Source organism: Halichoerus grypus, chromosome 9 (assembly GCF_964656455.1).
Source record: "Halichoerus grypus chromosome 9, mHalGry1.hap1.1, whole genome shotgun sequence".
Lineage (NCBI taxonomy): Eukaryota > Metazoa > Chordata > Mammalia > Carnivora > Phocidae > Halichoerus > Halichoerus grypus.
In genome coordinates, this window is record NC_135720.1 from 110,557,208 (window position 1) to 110,578,788 (window position 21,581).

The 21,581-nt window shown below is 38.5% G+C and overlaps 1 protein-coding gene across 3 annotated transcripts in view; it reads right to left on the bottom strand.

Annotated features, from left to right (window-relative positions):
* ZFAND3 (zinc finger AN1-type containing 3) overlaps window positions 1-21,581 on the bottom strand; it is a 333,302-nt gene that overhangs the window by 42,577 nt on the left and 269,144 nt on the right. For 2 of the 3 annotated variants that reach the window (XM_078055383.1, XM_078055384.1), the window contains one exon: window positions 17,937-18,002. The exons of the other annotated variant lie outside the window; for it this stretch is intronic. In XM_078055383.1, the coding sequence (XP_077911509.1) occupies window positions 17,937-18,002 (66 nt within the window). The remainder of the gene's footprint in view (window positions 1-17,936; window positions 18,003-21,581) is intronic. 3 annotated transcript variants of the gene reach the window in all.

The window sequence follows — 21,581 nt, forward strand, 5'->3', positions numbered from 1 at the left end:
ATGTCTGAAACCGGACAGTACCAAACCCTATAATATACAATGTTTTTTCCCTATACATACATACCTATGATAAAGTTTAATTTATAAATTAGGCACAGTTAAGAGATTAACAACACTAACAGGACAATTATAATAATATACTATCAGTTATGTGAATGTGGCCTCCCTCTCTCTCTCAAAATTATACTGTCCTTTTCTTCTTATGATAATGTGATGTGGAAAATGCCTACATGATGAGATGACGTGAGCTGAATGATGTAAGCGTTATGATGTAGATTCAGGCTACTACTAACTTTCTGCTGATATGTCAGAAGTAGAATCATCTGCTTCTGGACCGCAACTGACTGTGAGTAACCGAAACTGTGGAAAGGGAACCAGTGGAAAGGAGGCCACGGGCAGACTACTGTACATGTATTAACTCTTTCAGCTTTCGTAACAAGGGTATGAGGAGGTTACTATTATTACCCATCTAATTTTTAAGATGAGGAAACTGAGGCACGGGTTAAGTGAACTGCCAAAGATCACACAAAGCTAGTAAGAAGAAGAGTTAAGAGTGTGAACCCAGAGTGTGTGGCCTAGAGGCCTTGCTCTTAACCACTTTGCTATCCTGTCTCCAATGGTTATTACATTTCAACACTCTGCTTATGCACCTTCCATGGAAGTACCTAACCGCTAAGACTAGTTCCTGCTACCTCCTATGTACACAAAGACCCAGCTGCCTCAGGTGGGACAGGGGTGGTGGAAGAGGAGCAGATCCTAGGGCAAGTATGGGAACAGAAACAAGCACCCCTTTCTGTTCTATTTAGAATCTTCTTATCTAAATAAAATTGTGCAATTTCTCTAGATACATCTCTTGATAATCCTACTTGTCCTCTGCTCTTAGAATATGATTTATAAGACTTACTCTTTCTACCATTTTCTTCCCATTCCTGCAAACTCTCTGAATTTCTGTGGACTGTACTCATAGTATTTAATTTATACAAAATCAGCTTCGTGTTTAATTTTCTCTCATGTTAATTTTAGAAATCTGTCCAAAAAAGTTTCTTTACTATTATAGGATGATATAAATAAGGATTTTCCCCTAATAGCAAAAGGAAAGCCAGTTCTTTTCATTTGAAATTTTATTTCTTTTAATGGTCAGAAATGGTAAAACATGCTTTCTTGCCTTTTCATGAACCCCACAGACAGAAGTCAAAGCTTTCTCTTCTCAACTACCTTGATGCTCCCTACAGGTCATATACTAGGTCTCTTTAAAAAGGCAGATGAGGGTGGATAGCCACAAACCACTTGTTCATCTGAAAAACTGCAGCCACCATCTTTGTTGGTTAAATGTTTTCCTACTGCACGATTTACTTAAAGGGTACCACCAGGAACTCCATCCTACAGAGGTGTCACTTCCTTGTTTTAGTTTCTCCATCAGCAAGACCTGTCCTGCCTACCCAACTAAACCGTATTACTTCTCCCTACAGATTTTTCAGTTACTCATTGTAACTGACAAATTACCCTCAACAGATAATCTTTCGTTTTTATAACCTGCTTGGATATTTTAGAGTTCAACAACATTACAATGCATTGATTTTTTAAAAAATATTACATTTATAACATCAGTATAGAATAAGGTAACACTATTAAGGTGAGACAGAGAGAGAAGCAAGATTAAGAAACCCAAGAGAAAGATATACTTCTCAAAAGCCACATGCCCAAGTCCCCTAATTTCTGTTCTTTGACCACAAACCTCAGTCCATGACCATGAGGATTTTAAGACTCTCAGAGTGCTAAGACTGGTCTTGAATTTCTGTTCTCTCTTTTCCAGTATTTCCAAAAAACTAAGATCAGCCACAGTTTATTTTCATTTATCCAAAGGGAAATTTGAGAGAATCCATGAATTATCCATATTTTTCTATAACTATGTGTAAGATAGGTATACTATTTTCATTCAGTTTCTTAGAATACTCACTTAGAAGTTAAACTGCCTAAAAATATGGATTAAGACTTCCACTTACTCTGCAGTTACATGAAGCCTAGAGGTTTTCAAATTATACCTTATAAAACTACAGTTGACCCTTAACACAAATTTAAATTGCTTTAAAGAGGGTCCACTTATACACAGATTTTGTTTTTTTGGATACATGGTACTGTTAATGTACTTTCTCTTCCTTATGATTTTCTCAATAAAACTTTCTTTTTCTCTAGCTTTATCGTAAGAATATAGTATATAATACATATAACATACAAAATACCTTATCAATCAACTGTTTCTGTTCTCAGTAAGGCTTCATCTATCTGGTCAACAGTAGGCTATTAGTAAAGTTTTTGGGGATTCAAAAGTTACATCCAGATTTTCAACTGGGGGGGGTAGTGCCCCTGACCCGTGTTTTTTAAGGTTCAAATGTATACAACTGTCCTGAGCAACTGAACAGTACATGTGACTACAGCCATTTATTTCTACCGTTGATTATATCTGAAGAGGCCTGGAAGGAAGGAACAGTCCAGAAGTCTTCAAATAATAATGGACTCCCCCCCCCGCCAGTACTTGGTCTCCAAAGCATGAATGACATGCCTAAGGGTTACACCTGATCTGGTCATGAGCCTTTTGCCAGGAAGACTGAAAACAGCTGTTCTTTATAGAAAAACACTGAGTACAGGGGTAGGGTGGGAAAATGGGTAAAGAAGAGTGAAACACTAATTCAAATTTTTGGCTTTTTGTTAAAAACATACATATAAAAAGTCAAATATTCCTACATCCATCATCTCACTCCTATGAAGCTTAACTACCCACCCTGTGAGTGTTCTTTTTTTTTTTTTTTAAGATTTTATTTATTTATTTGAGAGAGAGAGAGCACATGAGAGGGGGGAGGGTCAGAGGGAGAAGCAGACCCCCCGCTGAGCAGGGAGCCCGATGCGGAACTCGATCCTGGGACTCCAGGATCATGACCTGAGCCGAAGGCAGTCGCTGAACCAACTGAGCCACCCAGGCGCCACTGTGAGTGTTCTTAACGTCCAACTGTTTTGCCTGTCTGGCTAATAATGCAAGCCGACAGGGGCAGGGGCAGAACGGACTGTATTTAGTACTCCACTGGTGCACAACAACAACAACAACAACAACGCAACAAAGAATATCTCTGTAACAGGGACTGAGTCCTTAATGATGTAATCTTGCAATGAGAGACGGTCATCTTGTGGCTTGTGGTCCAGGTTTAATGTAAGGTAAAAAATGTTTGAACATTTATATTTTGATATTTAAAAAAAAATCAGCTTGAATGCATAACTAAGTAGATGCTAAAATTAAATAGCTGATTTGTTTTTAAACCGTTTTTGTTTCTAATTTAGCATCAGCTTAATTCAGCTCCTCTCTCTACCTATTGCTTTGTTTCTCCCACCCAAGATCTAGTCTTTTGACTCCTTATTCCCAGGGTAAATCCTCCAGCTTATGAATAAATACTTCTGTGCCTCATTGTTACTCTTCCTCAAGCGAGACTAAATGGACCTAAAGTCAGAACTTAACATATGATGATAAAGCTTGTCCAGAGAAAGCTTTGTCTGTCTACCTACTGATTTTCCTGCATGAGTACACTAGGTGTTCATTACTCGGGGTTGCTCAGGGCTGACGCAGGTGCTGCCAAGTACACAGAGGGCTGAGGAGAGCTGCCGTGAGACAATGGCTTAGGAGGGACAGAGAAATAATCCCATCTGTAAGGCAAGCTGGAAAATTAGAGGCAAAGAATTCTGCATAAAATTATTATGAAAAGTGCCTAACATTTTAACCTCAATTCAACGGATTTGCTCATCAGCAGTCTTCATTAAAAGAATTATTTACCATAACATCCATGCTGTGAACCACTGTACTAGAAAATCAAATATATATTATAATATCAATGTTTACTTCACAACTTTGTGAATTGTACTGTGGCTATCTAAGATAAAACCTTGATTTTAAGAATTGCACACTGAAATTTTTAGTATAACAAAGGCAACTTACTGAAATAGTTAGGGATATGGATTTCACACACACACACACACACACACACACACACAGAGTCAATGGGGGGAGTAGAAAAAGCCAATGAACTGGGGGTGGGGGATAGGAGGTGGGGGTGGGTAAAGTGAGAATTTGATGTAATCGTCTTAACTTTTCTGTAAATCTGAAATTATGTTAAAAAATTATATTCCAGGGTAGCCATACTTGCAGATGATTGGCTAGAGTGCTTGCTGAATTCTTTCCCAGAAATGCTGACATTACTTGGGACTGATGGGAAAGTGCATGACAAGATGGTTGTAGCAAGTAATCAACAGTAAGGTCAACGCTCATGCTTCTCCAGGTTTGTAGTGAAGTCAACACTTATCTGTAAGTACACTTTAATGATTAGTCACAGACTTTTTTACATGTCACTCTCTTAGTCTACACTTCTTCCAATCCAGTAAGGACCCATTTTTAATTGCATGAATTACTGCAACTGCTGTTCCAGGAAGGACGATGACCAAGACCTTAAGATGTGATTTTAATCTTCTAGAAATGGATTTATCAACAGGAGGCCAAAGAAAAAGTATATCTGAATCCTTGTCAGTTACAGGAACTATCAGTTAATGCCAAGCTGGAAAACAGACTTTGCTGCAGCTAACACCTCCCATTCAAATTAGTACTACACAAACTCGCTCCCCAGGCCACCTTTCTTTTAAAAGCCACCCTGCATATTTGAACATATAATTCAAGCTGTAATACAATAACATCTTTGGAAAAGAGTTTTCAGCATTCTCTTACAAAAAAGCAGTTCCCAGTATATTTTTTCAAGTAAATACTGATCAACATCTGGTCAACAGTAGGCTATCAGTGAAGTTTTTGGGGATTCAAAAAGTATTTACATTCAAGGTAAAAATCTTAAAGGCTGTCTGCTGTATTCTCTTTCTTTATTCCTTGCTAAAATAACAGAAAAATTAACACAGTCTGAGTTAAATGCCCCATTTTCTTGCTTATATATGTATACATTTTTAATAAGTTTTGATGGGGTAGATGGATGCGGGCAATGCATAGCATGTAACTAATTCCCCTGTCCATTGAGCTAATAGAGATGTGGTTTATTTAAAATTCAGAGTTGTGGTTCTACTATTTGGGAATGGCTTTCTGAAACTCTGTGGGTGGATACTGGTAATGAAACAGAGAATTCAGAACAGCAGGGAGCATAAGGCCAAAGAAGCTTTTATAGCACAGTGTGTGTATGCACTAAAAATAATTATACATATGTAGTGGGAGGCTGGTTAACTGAGCCCACAGAGGCACTTGGTTGTTCAGATAACTAATCACAATATGAAGTCCCCTGTGACAAAAATGTTTCCAAGGTTAAACTGTCTGATTTTTAATCATAAAGAACTGAATTTCTTGGCTAAAGTTCTTTCATGTTGTTGGTTTGAAAGCAATAGCCAGCCTTTTTATCAAGACTTTAACCACAAGAAAACTATCAACCTTCGGTGGCTCCTAAACTGTGATTTGCCCCAGAAAGAAGAGGAGTTCTCAATTATAATATAAAAGCTTAAAGAAGAGTTCAGGATATAAGGTTTTTTTTGTTTTGTTTTGGAAGTCAAGCTTGTGAAATCTCTTTCTACCAATACACACAAAACTTAAATTTTACTTTTAAAACTAGGCCCAGAAACAAAACAGAAAAAAGAAATTTGATTTTCCCAGTTCTGATGTCCAGTTTTCTTAAGAAAGAGTTTTCTGGGCTTCCTGTCATTCACAACCCTCATGAGTTCAACAAAGGCTGCTAACAGCTCTCCCCATTTCCCTTGACTTCACTGACCTCCACTCTCCAATCTGCTTGGCCTCGGGGGCCTCATCACCAGTTTCTGATTCCAGATCTTTTTCCAACCAGACTAGTGGAGCTGGGAGTTCTTTCTCACTTTCCTCTATGCTCCTTCAAGTTTCTCCTCACTCTCCTTCATCATCAGGTACCTTCTGTTCACATCTCTACTACCTACTGAACATTTATCAGGCACTATGTCAGGTGCTTTAAATGCAGGATCTCATTTCCTTCAGAACTCTACAATTAGACCTGTCATTTTACAGAGGAGAAAATCAAGGCTCACAGAGCAGTCCAACAGTTTTTCCTCTTACGTGGTTGGGAAACTGGGAGGGGAATCCACATAGTCTGCCTCTAGAGCCCACCATTCTCAACCACCGACCTCTAGCCTTCCTTCCTCCTTCTACAAATACACCTTCAGTGGACCCCCATTTTCTGCCCTGCTTCTCATGACTTTCTGTGCAAGCAGTGGCTGCCACGCCCCTGCAGTCACGAAGTTTCAGCCTCAACCCATTCCCATTACAATGTTTAGAAATGTGTTTAAAATCTTTTGTTGAAAAAAATTTTTTTAAATCTTTTGTTGATTGTTACACACAATTATATGTATTATTATATTATGTATTTTTTATAGTGTTGATTATGTTAAACACACATAATTATATTTATTCCATATATTATATAGTTCAGTCTCCATGTTATTTTTGTGCTTTTATTTCATTTGGGTCTGGGGAGGGGTCAGAAGAAAAAATGTTTAGTCCTCTCAAACTAAAAGTTATCTGAAACAAAGTCAGGACTATGATTTATGATTTAGTCACCAGCGAAAGACGAAAGGGTAGCTTCAAATGGAAAGTTGTGGTTCTTAGGAAACCTAGGGGATGAGAGTATACCCAAGCTACCTATACATTAAAAAAGAAAATCTCTTTATCTATATCTGTATCTCTTTCCTTATACTCTTGGAGGCAACTAATGCTTCTGGGTTTCTGCCTCTAAGTAATCTTGCTTGTGTATCTCTTTTATTTCTCCTGTAATATTTTCTATTCTTTTGTCTTTCCATGTACCTTTCCTTTGTATCTTTTTTTTTAAGTTTTTACTTTAATTCCAGTTAGTTAACACACAGTATTATTATTAGTTTCAGGTGTATAATACAGTGATTCAACAGTTTCATACATCACCCTGTGTTCATCACAACAAGAATACTCCTTAATCCCTATCATCACCCCCCCTCCCCTCTGGTAACCATCAGTTTGTTCTCTAGAGTTAAGAGTCTGTTTCTTGATTTGTCTTTGTCTCTCTCTCTCTCTCTTTTTCTCTCATTTTCCCCCTTTGCTTGGTCATTTTGTTTCTTAAACTCCATGTACAAGTGAAATCATATGGTCTGTGATTCTCTCTGACTGATGTATTTCTCTTAGCATTATACTTTCTAGCTCCAACCACGTCGTTGCAAATGGCAAGATTTCATTCTTTTTTATGGATGAATAATATTTCATTATATGCATGTGTATACACACACACAAACTCCACATCTTCTTTATCCATTCATCAATCGATGGACATATGGGTTACTTCCATAATTTGGCTATTGTAAATAATGCTGCAATAAATATAGGGGTGCATATATCCCTTTGAATTAGTGTTCTTGCATTTTTTTGGGTAAATACCCAGTGGTGGGACAGCCGGATCAGCCTTTCCTTTGTATCTTAACAAGGGCAAAATATTTCCCTATCTTAAACACCTCCATGTCAAGAAATGCCTAACTCCATTTCTCCTCCAACCACCACTACTTACTGGTTTTTAATGTCTTCCCTAACTCTTTAACTGAATGACTTCTGTGTCATGCCCTTATTTCCTGGTTATCAAATCCCTCTTTAATGACCTGTCATAGGCTTTGGTTTCCCACCACGGCACATTAACTTCTTCCAGGTTTCCTGATGATATTCTAATAGCCATAGGCAACAATTTCCTCAGTCCTCGTACCTCCTTGGCCCCTATTCTCTTACCTCTTTCATAACCCTGTATGCAGCTTTCTCCTTTCTTTAGGTTCCTTAACTCACTGGTTTCTTTTTCTCTCTCCCATCCCCCCAAGTACAGTCCTTAGCAGCCCCTTGTTCTTCTGTGTTCATTCCCTTATCCACTTTCACACCCTTAATCATTGCTTCTAGATTAATGACTTCCAAACTAGACCTATATTTATAATTTTCTTTTTTTTTTTTTTTTTTTTAAAGATTTTATTTATTTATTTGACAGAGAGAGAGACAGCGAGAGAGGGAACACAAGCAGGGGGAGTGGGAAAGGGAGAAGCAGGCTTCCCGCCGAGCCGGGAGCCCGATGTGGGACTCGATCCCGGGACCCCAGAATCATGACCTGAGCCGAAGGCAGTTGCTTAACCAACTGAGCCACCCAGGTGCCCTATATTTATAATCTTCTATGGAACTATCTTAAGAAATAGTTTCAACCAGTTTTTCTTCCCACTCTTTCCCTGCCATCAGCCGTATCTTTCTTCCCTCAGTTCCCCAGTTTTTCAACTTCACATTCTTTCTTCAGCTAACTCTAATCAGCTATTAAATCCTATCATTATTTGAAAACATTTTTCTCCAATTTCTCTCTCTTCCTCCATTCCACTGACCACTACCCACAAAACACTCTCTGAAAAAAAGGTGATAAGCAGGAATTGGTAAGTCAAATTACTACTTTATATGCAAAAGGGAAAACTTATCCACATTAGCACAATAACAAGAATTTTACAGGCTGAAGGACTCTCATAACATTAATTCTTAGTTTATCTGGTTTGTAATATTGAGATTATCATATATCAAGCTTCTTTAAAATGAGGCACACCTATGCATAACTTAAGGCATCAAAGAACTCCACAGAAATATCACAATTTTTCCAACAGCAGGACGTCTCCTGATAAGTTAGTCTGAAGGTAATGCATAAAGAGGTGTATTCATTTAAAGGCACAAATGACAAATCAACTACCAGAATGCTCATAAACTCCTGGATCAAACTGGTAAGCCCTTTTCAAAGCATTCCTCTGTGACTGTGCTAGAGACTTCTCCTATCTCAAAGGTCTAATTACTGTGATTTAGTGAAGTTGAGTGATTAAAGTTGAACACAGCTGTATCTCAATTTTCCCAAGTATCAGGTGCTTATCTGCTACACAAAAGCATTGCCAAGTCATACTTGCAGATTTCCATTCACTGGAAAGTAGAGTCCTACTGCTAGACTTTGCCTCCACATTCCAGGGTCCTCTTATCATTCCTACTGACTAAGGAACTAAATTTTAAGCATTTCATCAGGAAGATAATTCTTAAAAAAAAAAAAAAGCCCACATTAGTATTCTATTTTTTGTAGCAATTAGCATAATTTATCCTCCCTGTCTTCACTTTAAAAAATAAACGTTAGCTACGTTTCTTGCTCTCTAAAGCTGGAATTAGTTGTATTTATGCTTCTGGACTTTTTCTGTCTCTTTCTGGCATAAGCTGCCAGGGGCAAGACACATGCTTATCAGTTCTTCAGCATGTCCCTACAGAATTTACTACAGGACTCTGTCACAGTGGTCTGACTGACTACAGCGTCTCAGCTGGTCCTATGTTACACGTCAGCAACCACTTCTGAAGGTGTGATCTATAACCATGACAGCAGGCAACACAGTAAGATTACAGCTTTAATCGGCCGTGATTATGAAATATTTAAGACTCTTCACAAGGGGAGTGCCTTAGAAACAGACGCAAGTATGAGGACTAAACGCCAGCCCACCTGGTGGCAGAACAGGCAATGGGACTGTCTCTTCAGATGGATGAGCAAGCAGGAAAACGGGTAACATGACTTGTCTTGGAAGCACGCAGCACCATGAGGCAGTAAAAACCCATCAGCATACATCATCCTATCACGGCGAGCGTCATTCCCAGCCTCTATTAGCCTCGCTGCATCAGCACAAGTCCCAGACACTTGATCCTGTTTATAATTGCTGATGAGCAGTAATAAGGCCTCCATGCCTCAGCTCTGTCCGTTCCACTTCGGTACCCACCTATTAGGTAATAACTTTTATTTACAGCCTTGCTTGATGTGCTGTTCTATTAGTACAGCCAGGAACTGAGTAGGGTGAAAAAAAAAGTCTCCTTAATGGGCAGTATCATTGCAAGGCTCAGATGATTTATAACGCAGCTCTGTGGCTGCTCTATCATGCTCCTTCTGGTAAGACTGCTCCGGGAAAGCTACGTTCCTAACATGCTGCCCTCTAACAGGCACATATGTGCTATGGAGCGGCACCTAAAGCACCCCCAGATCCACCCTCCCCCAAAACCCAAAAGTTTCAAAGGAGGAGGGCGGTATTAAATTCCCTTGATATCCTTTTCAAATAGTGTTGGCTCAGGTATTTTGCCCCAGTAGAGCAACAGAACAGCTAATCAATAGAAGTTCAAGGCTTTTCTCCTCAGGAAGAGTGCAAGATATGATAAAATAAAATAAATGACCATAAATGGAAAAAAAAAAAACCCCACACACACAAAAAAAACCCCACACCCCCCCACACACACACCAGTTGTAACTGCATTCAAGGATGTAAGCAAACTGAATTTGCACAAAGCACGTGGACCACGAGTAGCTCAGCACCAAAGCCCAGGCTTCTCATATATACACATCCAAAACAGCAGCAAGCCTCATCACACTTCCTTTTCCTTTTAATACTGGAGTGTATTTTGATCCATCAAGTGCAAAAATGCCTCTTGACAAGACTGGCGCCCTGGCTTGATATTCACTTAGATCAGCCTTTTTTCAGAGGAGGAGCTACTGCTTCTTATGAGCAAAACTCAAACAAGGCCTCTAAAACAAGCCTCTGGCTTCAAGTCCAGCAAACTTACACATCATTACATGTCTAGCTGGCCTATAATGCAACCACATCAATTGGTGGCAATGGGACCAAACTCTCATTTACAGGTACAGGTAAGCTCTCCCCAACCTTTTCTGAAATCTATACATCATGTGAGGTGCTTTTAAAATCACCTGCTATTATTGGGGCGCCTGGGTGGCTCAGTCGTTAAGCGTCTGCCTTCGGCTCGGGTCATGATCCCAGGGTCCTGGGATCGAGCCCCACATCGGGCTCCCTGCTCCGCGGGAAGCCTGCTTCTCCCTCTCCCACTCCCCCTGCTTGTGTTCCCTCTCTCGCTGTGTGTCTCTCTCTGTCAAATAAATGAATAAAAATCTTTAAAAAAAAAAAAAAAAAAAAAATCACCTGCTATTATTTACATATTGACTATCAAATCATATCAAATCTATTTATACAGTGCCTCACTACTTCATTCTATTCTTTAATATAAGCAACAAGTCAGGCAGATGAACGTCTTTACAGAAAATAAAAGCCAACACAAGAAAAGCATTTAGCACGTTATTTCCTTTCTCCAGTTATCCACCTACTTGCCAAAAACCACACAGTATCCGTAAACAGCCACTAAGGCATACCATGATAACCTCTGGCTTGTTCTCTATGGTAAAACAAAGGAAGGCAAACCTTTTAGACTAGAGAGATGTTTGCAATCTTGCCAAATATTTGGTATCCATTTTGTCCTGTTTTAGGACCCAAGATGATGAGTGCACGAGGTAAAACATTTTTTTAATCCTTTTTTCTTTGCCATGACAGATTTACTGTTTTGATCTTTCTTCAATGGTTACATTAAATGCTAATAAAAAATGAAAGGTTTGTATCTTCCCTAATAGTCTCCTGATGGGAACCTACATATTACATAAGTAGGTCAAATTTCTAATTTTCTGTCTCAAATGCTGATAGCGCAGACCTGAGGGAAAAGCTATACCTGAAGGACCAAGGAGGAAGAATGAAACAGAGAACTGAATTACACTTGAACTCCTACCCGAAGCCACATCTTTTAAAGCTCCAAAGCATCCTTTACAGAAGGGTCAGCTAACAGTATGTAATATTGATCCATACAGCTGGTTGAGATGTTTCCATGAATATTGACTCTACCAGGAGATAAAACACACAACTGTAGGTATTTCTCAGATTTACAGGGCCACCTCTGATTTAACACTACCACCCTTTAGCTTCTGAATCAATTTAAAAGATCTTATATAAACCTCTTGGTAATATAACAACAATGAAACATTTCCCTTTAACTGGCTTCTGCACACGGATGTGGAAAGTGTTCAGCACATCAATCTTCTCTTAACTCCCAGGTGAAAGGTGGTCTCTTCCCTTGTCTTTGTAAGAAGAGACAATATCACAAACAGCTTGTCTGAGAGAAGTCAAGAAAACGTTTGGGGGGGAAAAGGGAAACAATGAACAATACAAAGGTATCTAGTTCATGTCACTGTTCATCACACTAGAAGAAAAAAAAGTAACTCCAAAGGATCAACATGAACTTTCGAAAGGAAAAGGAAAAGGAAAGGAAAGAAAAGGAAAGGAAAAAAGAATAAAGAAAAAAGAAAAGTTTTAAAAGAAAGCACACAAGGGATATACAGTTAAAAGGAATTAACATGCTTCTTAGAGTGGAACTGATGATACTTTCCAGAAAAACCTGCCTTGATGTTTAATGGGACAGTTTCTAGTCCCATCTGCTTTCATCTCAGGCAATACTACAGCTCCCTTATGGTCCCACAAATGGTTATTTTACTTGCTATTCTACTAATTATAATCACATTTTTAAACATACACACAGCATTTAAAAACCATCATTTTTCAATTGTATCAGAGAAAATATTATTTACTCAACATATTTGCTGGAAGAAAAGTGAATATAGTTATGGTAAACCAAGAGGTTGCTGACAGTATCATCAAGTCTGTAAACTTGCCTATGACTTTTTTTCCTTATTTTAACTTAATAAAGAGACTATAGGGGCGCCTGGTGATTCAGTCGGTTGAGCGGTTCAGTGGTTCACCATCTGCCTTCAGCTCAGGTCATGATCCCAAGGTCCTGGGATGGAGCCGCGTGTCAGGCTCCCTGCTCAGCAGGGAGGCTGCTTCTCCCTCTTCCTCTGCTGCTTCCCCTGCTTGTGTTTTCTCCCTCTCTCAAATAAATAAAATCTTTTTTTTAAAAAAAAAGGGACTATAAAATGAAAAAACAAAATAAAGGCACATAAGAGTAGTGAACTAGGAAAGGAGCAATTTCCTTTTTTTCATATGCTAAAAAGTCTATCCCTTCATATATTTAAGGTAGGGCCTAGAGCAAAGAGTTGGTTAATGCCCCACTTGGAAGAAGCAGGGTCCTTGAGTTAGTCACTGTTCAAGGATTCTAGTGGAAAGAGACTATTTCTCCAAAAAAAATTTCAGACAAGACATGGTTCTGTCAATTACAGCTTACAATTTAAGATTTATCAATAGCAAGCTCCAATAAATGAAACACAAAACAACTTACTTCTTTTGCTGTAACTCTCTGTAAAAAAGTCTTATGAAGAAAAAGTTATAGGTCTTTAAACAAGAAATCCTATGAAAAGGCAACAAACTTTCCTACTGTCCCACAAGGCACTTTAAACATAAAAATATGACTTCATATAGATATTCACATAAATATCCAAATATCTTCGAAATAAAGTTGTCTGAAGGAGATGACCATAGCTCGGATTACAACATTTTGGCTTAAGGTGTAACTTGATAAAAAAAGATGAAGGACAAAAGGGAATCTTCTGGTGGTCTGTTGCCAAGGAAAGTGAACTCTTTCTTTCACAATATACTCATTCTTGGCAGGAATGTTGTGAGAATTAACAAGGGAACATGTGCAAAACATTGAGCTCTTGGAAGAAACGTAAGCTCTCTCTAGTAATCTGAAGGTATGAAATGCTTTAACTCTCACATTCTAACCAAAAGCAACCTGGGACCTGGCAGCACTTCCCAATTCTCACTTCATTTTTCTCTGCTTAAATACCACAATGATCACAGTGCATTCTTTTTTCCCCCATCTAAAGATTACAAAGAGTTTAAATGTTAATAGTGCTATGTGGCTAAAAGCCAGCATCTAAAGAAAAGCCTCTCACCTAGCTCACAAACACAAACTGATCTTTCATTTGCCACTACTGCTCCTTTTCGCAATCTGCTTCTTAGACTCATAGTTCTCACAAAGCAATTTCTTAAAGAGTTCCCACTCTCATTTTGATGGCTACAGACCAACCACGCTACACCGCTGTCCGTCTCTCTAAATTACAGTACCCTCTGATCAAAAAGTCATCACTTGAAAAATAAATAGAGACATAACCATTCAGGCTTACATTCAGGCCTTGACGTATTAAAGCCATATAATAATGAGTCTAATGCTAATCTTCATATCTAATTGTCAAAGTACTAAAAAGAAAATGACCTATTTACTGAAGAGGTCACTTACCTTTTCTGAGTGTACACATGTTTCTAAGATATTCGACTACGTACCTTTAATATTATATATATTTCTATGTGTACTTGCTGGTTTTAAACTATGTGCATAGACTAATACATAATTATGAACTGAATCTAGAAAACAGAAATTTTAAAAGGCTGAGATGAAAAGCTTTTACTATTTTCTCCCCATACCTCACAGACTATATACTGTATGGCCTAAGTATCCTTTTTCTAATATAATGTCACCATCCTTATTATTCATTGTCATTATTATTATTATTATCTTTAGAGAGGGAGGGTGGAGGGGGAGTAGAGGAGTGGGAGAGGGAGAGAGAGAATCTTAAGTAGACTCCACACCCAGCACGGAGCCCAATGTGGGGCTTGATCTCATGACCCTGAGATCATAACCTGAGCCAAAATCAGGAGTCAGACACTTAACCAACTGAGCCACCACCCAGGTGCCCCTAGAACATCATTATTATGCTAGAGGCTGCTTTAGGTCCAAACGTGTATGGATAGATTGGCTGGGAAGAGTTGGTGTAGTCTAATTCAGAGGGTCCCACTCTACAGCTCGTGAGAAGTAACATGTGGCTATAAGGTGATCATTTACTGATCATCTATGTCTGAAGCCTGAGAGACTTTGGGAGAAGTACTGTTGTACTACCCACTGTGGCAGCAGCACCACAGGGCAAGTGTTAGAGGCACTGAGTACTACTCTTGAAGACTAGACATAAAGAATACAAGACACTCCAGCAACACAACAATAAGTAACTGGTGGTGATTCATAAGAAAAATGCCCAGGATCCCCACAGTGGGCAACCTTCTCATTCCAGGACAGAAAGATGGAAACAAAGACAGTCAACCCGTGATTCTTAAGGCAAATCACTTAATTTACCTCTGAAAATCAGGAAGCTCTGTCCTCTAGAGTCAGGGCCATTGTGTAAGGCAGAAGCCATAGGGCTAGTTCAAGGAGCCTGAGGCGGCACAGACAGGCTTCTTGAAAAGAAGTGTAGCAGGCTGAACTTGATGGCCTTTAATGTCCATGCTAAGAAATCTCAACTTTCCTTCAGGCTTTTTGGGAGTGAACTGCACATTGCATTAATTTCCTTCCAAGCCAGAAATTCTCAATCTCTTTCTAGTTAAGAGGTATTATATTCACCTAAAAGGAGGCCTGGGAATGTGTGACTGAGAACTCAATGCCTCCCTTATCATGTGCATATTACCCTCAGTTCCTAATATAGTACTGACATGCAACAAAAAATGTGATCAACAAAATCAATTAATGAAACTAGATATGGTAGGGGCGCCTAGGTGGCTCAGTCGTTAAGCGTCTGCCTTCGGCTCAGGTCATGATCCTGGGGTCCCGGGACTGAGCCCCATATCGGGCTCCCTGCTCAGCAGAGAGCCTGTTTCTCCCTCTCCCACTCCCCTGCTTGTGTTTCCTCTCTCACTGTCTCTGTCAAATAAATAAAATCTTCAAAAAAAAAAAAAATGAAACTAGATATGGCAATCCATTCTGTTTAACTTCTAATCTACTCTTCTTTCTCCCTGAAATACATTAATGTGATATCAATACCATCAACACTACATATAATCTTTAGCGATTATAGTATGATAGCAGCTCCCATTATTAAAGATCTATTATGTGAGCTTTATGTATATTATTTCTTACATCAAACCTATGAGATAGATTTATCATCCCATTTTTCAGATGAAGAACACATTTTGAGATGTTAACTTATTTACTCAAAATCACATTTTGTAAGTGGCTAGGCTAGGATCTGACATCAGATCTGTTTCTAGAACTCACATTTTTAAAACTACTTCACAATATTCAGTGTTTCAAAATCTTATTTCTCTTTCTCCATACTTCACCAATGATATGTTTTTCCACTGCCTGGCTGGGAGTATAAGTAATTACAATAAAATGCAATAAGCAGACACATTATGTAGTAGAAAACAACATAGACTTTAGCATCTGAGAGATCTGTATCCAACAAACTGATAGTGACCAGAGGGGAGGTGGGTGGGGGTATGGGTGAAACAGGTGATGAGGATTAAAATCACACTTAACTTGATGAGCACTGAGTAATGTAGAGAATTGTTGAATTGCTATACTGTACACCTGAAACAAATTAAAATTCTATGTTAACTATACCGGAAATTAAATTTAAAAACTTAACAAAAGAATAAAACATCTGTGTTCAAGTCCTGACTCTATTACTTACTAGGAATATTACCACTCCAGGAAATATACTTAACTTTCTGAGTGCCCATTTTTGTCATCTATAGAAGAGGAATAATTATCTTGCAGAACCGTTCCGAAGATTAAGTGAGCATGTATGTAAAACATATTGAATGGTGTCTGGTAATGTAGTAAGCATGCAATAAATGCCGTTACTATTTTTAGATAAACAAAATCGTATGGGAGCAAAAGAGAGGAAAGAGATCTGCCTAGAAAACGAAGGACAAAAGCACATGATATTCAGGAAGGGTTCCTACTAATACCAGCGTCTACGCTGAGCACATGAGCCTCCTTTCTCAATCTCTCAGGATGACCCAATGTATTTGAGGCCCATTCCTTAACTACCTCAACACGTTAGTAGTGCCAATGGTAAATTCTGCCCTGAGAGCCAAGACTGAAAGAAAGGAAAGAAGAAGGACTAAAGTATACTGTGCATGTGAAGTGTTGGGCCTGAAATCAAAGGGCTCTGAGTGTGTTCAAGCTTCTGCCTGGAGTGGGTGTAGGAAGCTGGCTCTCTGACTTCCCACTGGCCAGTCAGGATGGCCTTACCCCAGGGCACAGCTCTCTTCTACCTCAACCAGGAACTACCCAGGGGAGCTTGGGTACTGGGCACAGGAGGGATGAGAGCATGCCAGGACAATCTCACACACCCCCTGCCTCAAAACTGGTGTAGAGGAGTAAAATTAAATTGCCTGGACGTTACTCTGAAACTGTGCAAGGACAGACCTGTTTCAGGTTTAACATCAAAACTATGAGCATTAAAGGGACTGAGGCTTTAGTTTAACTTTGTACACAGAAATAGTTTGTGCTATTTCTGCTGGGGAGTTAAAAGGACTTTTTAAGTTATGAAAAAGACTCTAACTGTGACCTTTAGAAAAACAATATAATTACTTTGACTCTTCCAAATATAATCTTTAAGATATTTTAAATAGCAGGCAGCATTATTAGAAAAGGCAAATATTGTTTAAAATAAATTAAGCTACAGACTAAGGGAGCAATGGGCATTTACAACTGCTCTTCAGAAAGCTACAAGATTCATGACTTCATGTTTAATAAAAATGTCACAGATGCACAAAGATGTTTTGGGGATTCCATGCTAAAAAGAATGATTTCAGCACACCCCATGGCTTTAAGATGAAGGGGAGAAAATATTTTCTAAAACTATTAGGATACTGTAATTGTCAAGTTAAAATATTCATTATCTGTACTACAAAACTTCTTTCACTCTCCAGCTCCAATATTTAAATAATGTTCTTGTAGTAGGTCCAAGACTTAAGACAAATTAGATACATGCCAGAAACTAGGCAATTATCTGTATTTTCTGTATGTTTCATGTCTTAATAATATTCTTCAAACATTAGGAAGTAGGTAAATTTTAATATCCATCTGACCTCAAAGAGCACAACTCCAACCCCTCGTCACTCCACCTCCACTCCCAATACTTATAGCACATAATACATCACTTGACAATTGATGGAAGAAATTAGAGAGTACCCTGGCAAAGACACCATGTTAAAACCAGTAGCTAATTTCTGTGAAGAATCCAGGGAAGAATGAATCCAGATAAGAATGATGTACGTACCTGTACCACAGGATCTTTTGGTTGGTGTGATTAACGAGACATGAGCTGTGTCTGTGCATGGCCCACCTAGAAACAGAAAGGCAGGCACATCAGTCAGGACATATCTTCTACATGCCCAAAGTTGCTATCTTGGATAAAGAGAAATCGAAAGAGGCAGGGATCAACCTGCAAATATGCATGAAGAGGGGCAGTGAGAAAGATGGAGGTGCTAGTGGTGGTGGAAGGTTAAATCTAAGGACTTTATTTCAGTTCAGCTCTTCAGACTATAGGTCCATATTCTTTCTATATCATAACGTGCTTTTCATAAATAACAATGGAGCTTTATAATGTTCAGAAGCTGAGGATAAAATTTTAATTAGAATTCCAATCCCCGTGAGAGGAAATTACCAGTAGGTATGGAGAGAGGAGTTTTTCCACAGAGCAATAAGCAGGAGCACTCCCTCTGAAGCTGATCTCAGTGGTCACCCCACCTTTGAATATATTGCAAAACTAGCCTTATTTAAAGAGGGGAAACTCCCTAAGGAACAAAACACTGTTTTACAAAAAAACTAAGGATCATTTTAATATATAAAGAGAGCATTACTGAACAAGGAAGAGTATCTGGCTTAATTATAAGAATATGATAGGAAGAGGGGCCTTTAATGGAATCTTTGTGAGCCCAGAGATCTGGTGGATAAGCATAATTCAAGAGTATGCAAGAGATACAGTCAGTTACTGGGTGAAGGCTTGAAAAGCAGTAATTTCACTCTGCAGAATCAGGACCACCAACAAATTCTTAAGTTGATATTGATATATACTCCAACCCTCCCATGTTGGGGACCATGCCCTACCTTCTGAAATAGGAAGTTACTGTATAAACATGAATACCAATGGTTCTCTACATTCCCTAGGAGGGGCAGTGATGATGATCATAAAGGAATAAAACACACAGGCAAATGTTACAGTATTTTGAAAGGCTCCTCAGATGATGAGGACTAGCAAAGGGAAATATGGTTTCTTGGCATAGTCGTATGCCAACTATGACAAGACTTCCTATCACTGAAGTTACCCATTAAAAAGAAAAGAAAGGTGAAAGAGCTCTGAGCCCTATTCCTAGAGTTTATGCTACCACCATCTATGGGTTTAGGAACCTAGTGATCCCACCTAAGAAGTTCATTAGCCCATTCTTTCCTACACCAAGGCCGTAACAGCAGCATACTTTAGTGGGCGTAAGAAGACACAGAAGGTAAACAGGAAAAGAAAGGAAAAACCAAGCAAGTGTATTGTTACTGTCAAAGAGCACTTAGAAAATCCTACTATGTGCCACCACATGGGATAGTCTCATGCTCAGGGAGCTTATAATCCTTTTAGGAAGACAAAATTTGTGTACGTAAAGAACAATACATGACAGTAATAAAGAGTTGGATGGGAAATGACCAAGTGCCAAAGAGTATGGAACAAATAATACCTGCTAAATGTAATCAGGAAGAACAAGATTCATCATTGGCCAGCATCTCCTGGAAATACTTCTCAAGAATTTGAAAATGAGGCAAGAATAAACCAAAGTTAGAAAGGCTAAAAGAGCAAGGCGTTTCAGTTGAAAAATTTTTCTACAGACATTACAATCACTAGAGAAAGCTTAACATACTAAAATTCCAGAGTCCAAATGGACAACTGTGACATGAAAAATAGGCAACATGGAGTGACAATGAGCTGTAGGAAAATCTGACACAAATCCCATATCCATTAAGAACCCTCTGAATAATGGCTTCTACAGCTCCACAAAAACACTTTAGCTTTTGCCTCCATGTGAGGTTTTTGATTTTGGTTTTTGTTGTTGTTAATTGAAGCATTCTTATTTCTGGGGAATTACAGGCTGTTATAGAAGACTTAATTTAAAGTCCTGCAACGACTCCCTACTTGCTGAGTAATCCGGGATAAGTTTAACAAAAAAGTGGGGATAGTAAATTGCCTAAAAGCCACAGTGCTGATGAGATCATCTGTACAAAAAGACTTCATAAACTATAAAGCTTTATATTATTTATCATCACTTTCTCTATCACCAGATTTTATGCTCCCAAGAGCCAAGACCCACTCTGTCATCTACTCTTGGGTCATGACTGTGTGAACAGTGGGCAATTAATAGTGTTTATTAAGAACCACTGCAAGTTGTTTGATGAAATAAGGAGAGTAATGTGTCTTTTTTAAAAAACCTTTTTTTTAATAGAGGTATTACAAGGGGTGCCTGGCTGGCTCAGTCGGTAGAGCATGTGACTCTTGATCTCGGGGTCATGGGTTCAAGCCCTGCATTGGGAGTTTACTTGATTAAAAAAAAAAAATTAAAAAGGTATTACAGAAAGAATGAAATACTAGAATGAAGTGCACAAATCTTAAAGAGACACACTGAAGGCTTTTAACATATAGATACACTTGTGTAACAACCATCAGATAAAAATATTAGAACATTTCCAGAATCTAGAAAGTTCAAAGGAGCATTTTCAAAACAAATTCCCAGACCCAGACTCCGGAAATTTTGATGCAACTGGTGGGGGTGGGCATAGAAGCGATTCTAGCACACATTTTAAAACCAGCTGAACACAATGTAAATATTAACAGCCCAGTCAGTTCCAATCTCTGAAAACATTTTCTTTAACTCCCAGTTCAATATCTAGCCAAGATCATGAAGCACCCACAACATTGTGAGCTGCATGGAGCGCAAGATTCAATAACAGCATAACTATCAGAATACTTTTTTAAAAGGACATAAAATAATTCATCCAGTAAAATTATGAGAGAAGGGAGAAATTGGTCAAATCAAAACCCCTAAAGAAATTTAGCTGGGACTCGTGAATTAACACTCCCATATTAACAAATGTAATCTTTACCTCAATCTGTGGGTTGAGAGTTGATCCTTTTTAAAATTCCTAATGAATGAATTTCTGTAGGTTTTGGCAAATACGCAAATAAACTTTAAGGCTAGCTAGCATATCTCAACATGTATCATCATGAAAGTGTTCTCCAGAGAGCTTGTTAAACTAACAACCCAATCCAATGTATTCACTATATAACAGTAAAGTACAAATAGAACCATAGTTGAGCCAAAACAAATTGACAGCATGAGTAACTAGCAGTGATAATACATCCCAGCTTTGATAATTGGACAATATTATAAACAGAAAGCTTGGAATTAAGTTTGGTCTGGAAGACTATAACCTATGAAACTCTTTAAAATCCAGAATGGATGCATATGAGCACTGCACATATATTCTACACTAATTGTGCTGTCATACAGAATTCCTATACACTCAAATAAAAATAGTCATCACAGGAGATTATATCTACCTTTACACAATTACAGATCTTCCTCAACTTACAATGGCGTTATATCCTGATAAAGGCATCATAAGTTGAAAATGGAGAGTTGGAAATGCATTTAATACACCTAACTTACTGAATATTACAGTTAGCCTAGCTTATCTTAAATGTGCTCGGAACACCTGCATTAACCTACCTACACCTGGGCAAAATCATCTAACAAAGCCTATTTTATTACTAAAGTTTTGATATTGAAGAGTGTACTGAAGGTGAAAAACAGAATGGTTGTATGGGTACAGAATGGTTCTAAGTGTATGGCTGTTTACCCTTGTGAAGGTGAAGCTGACTGGG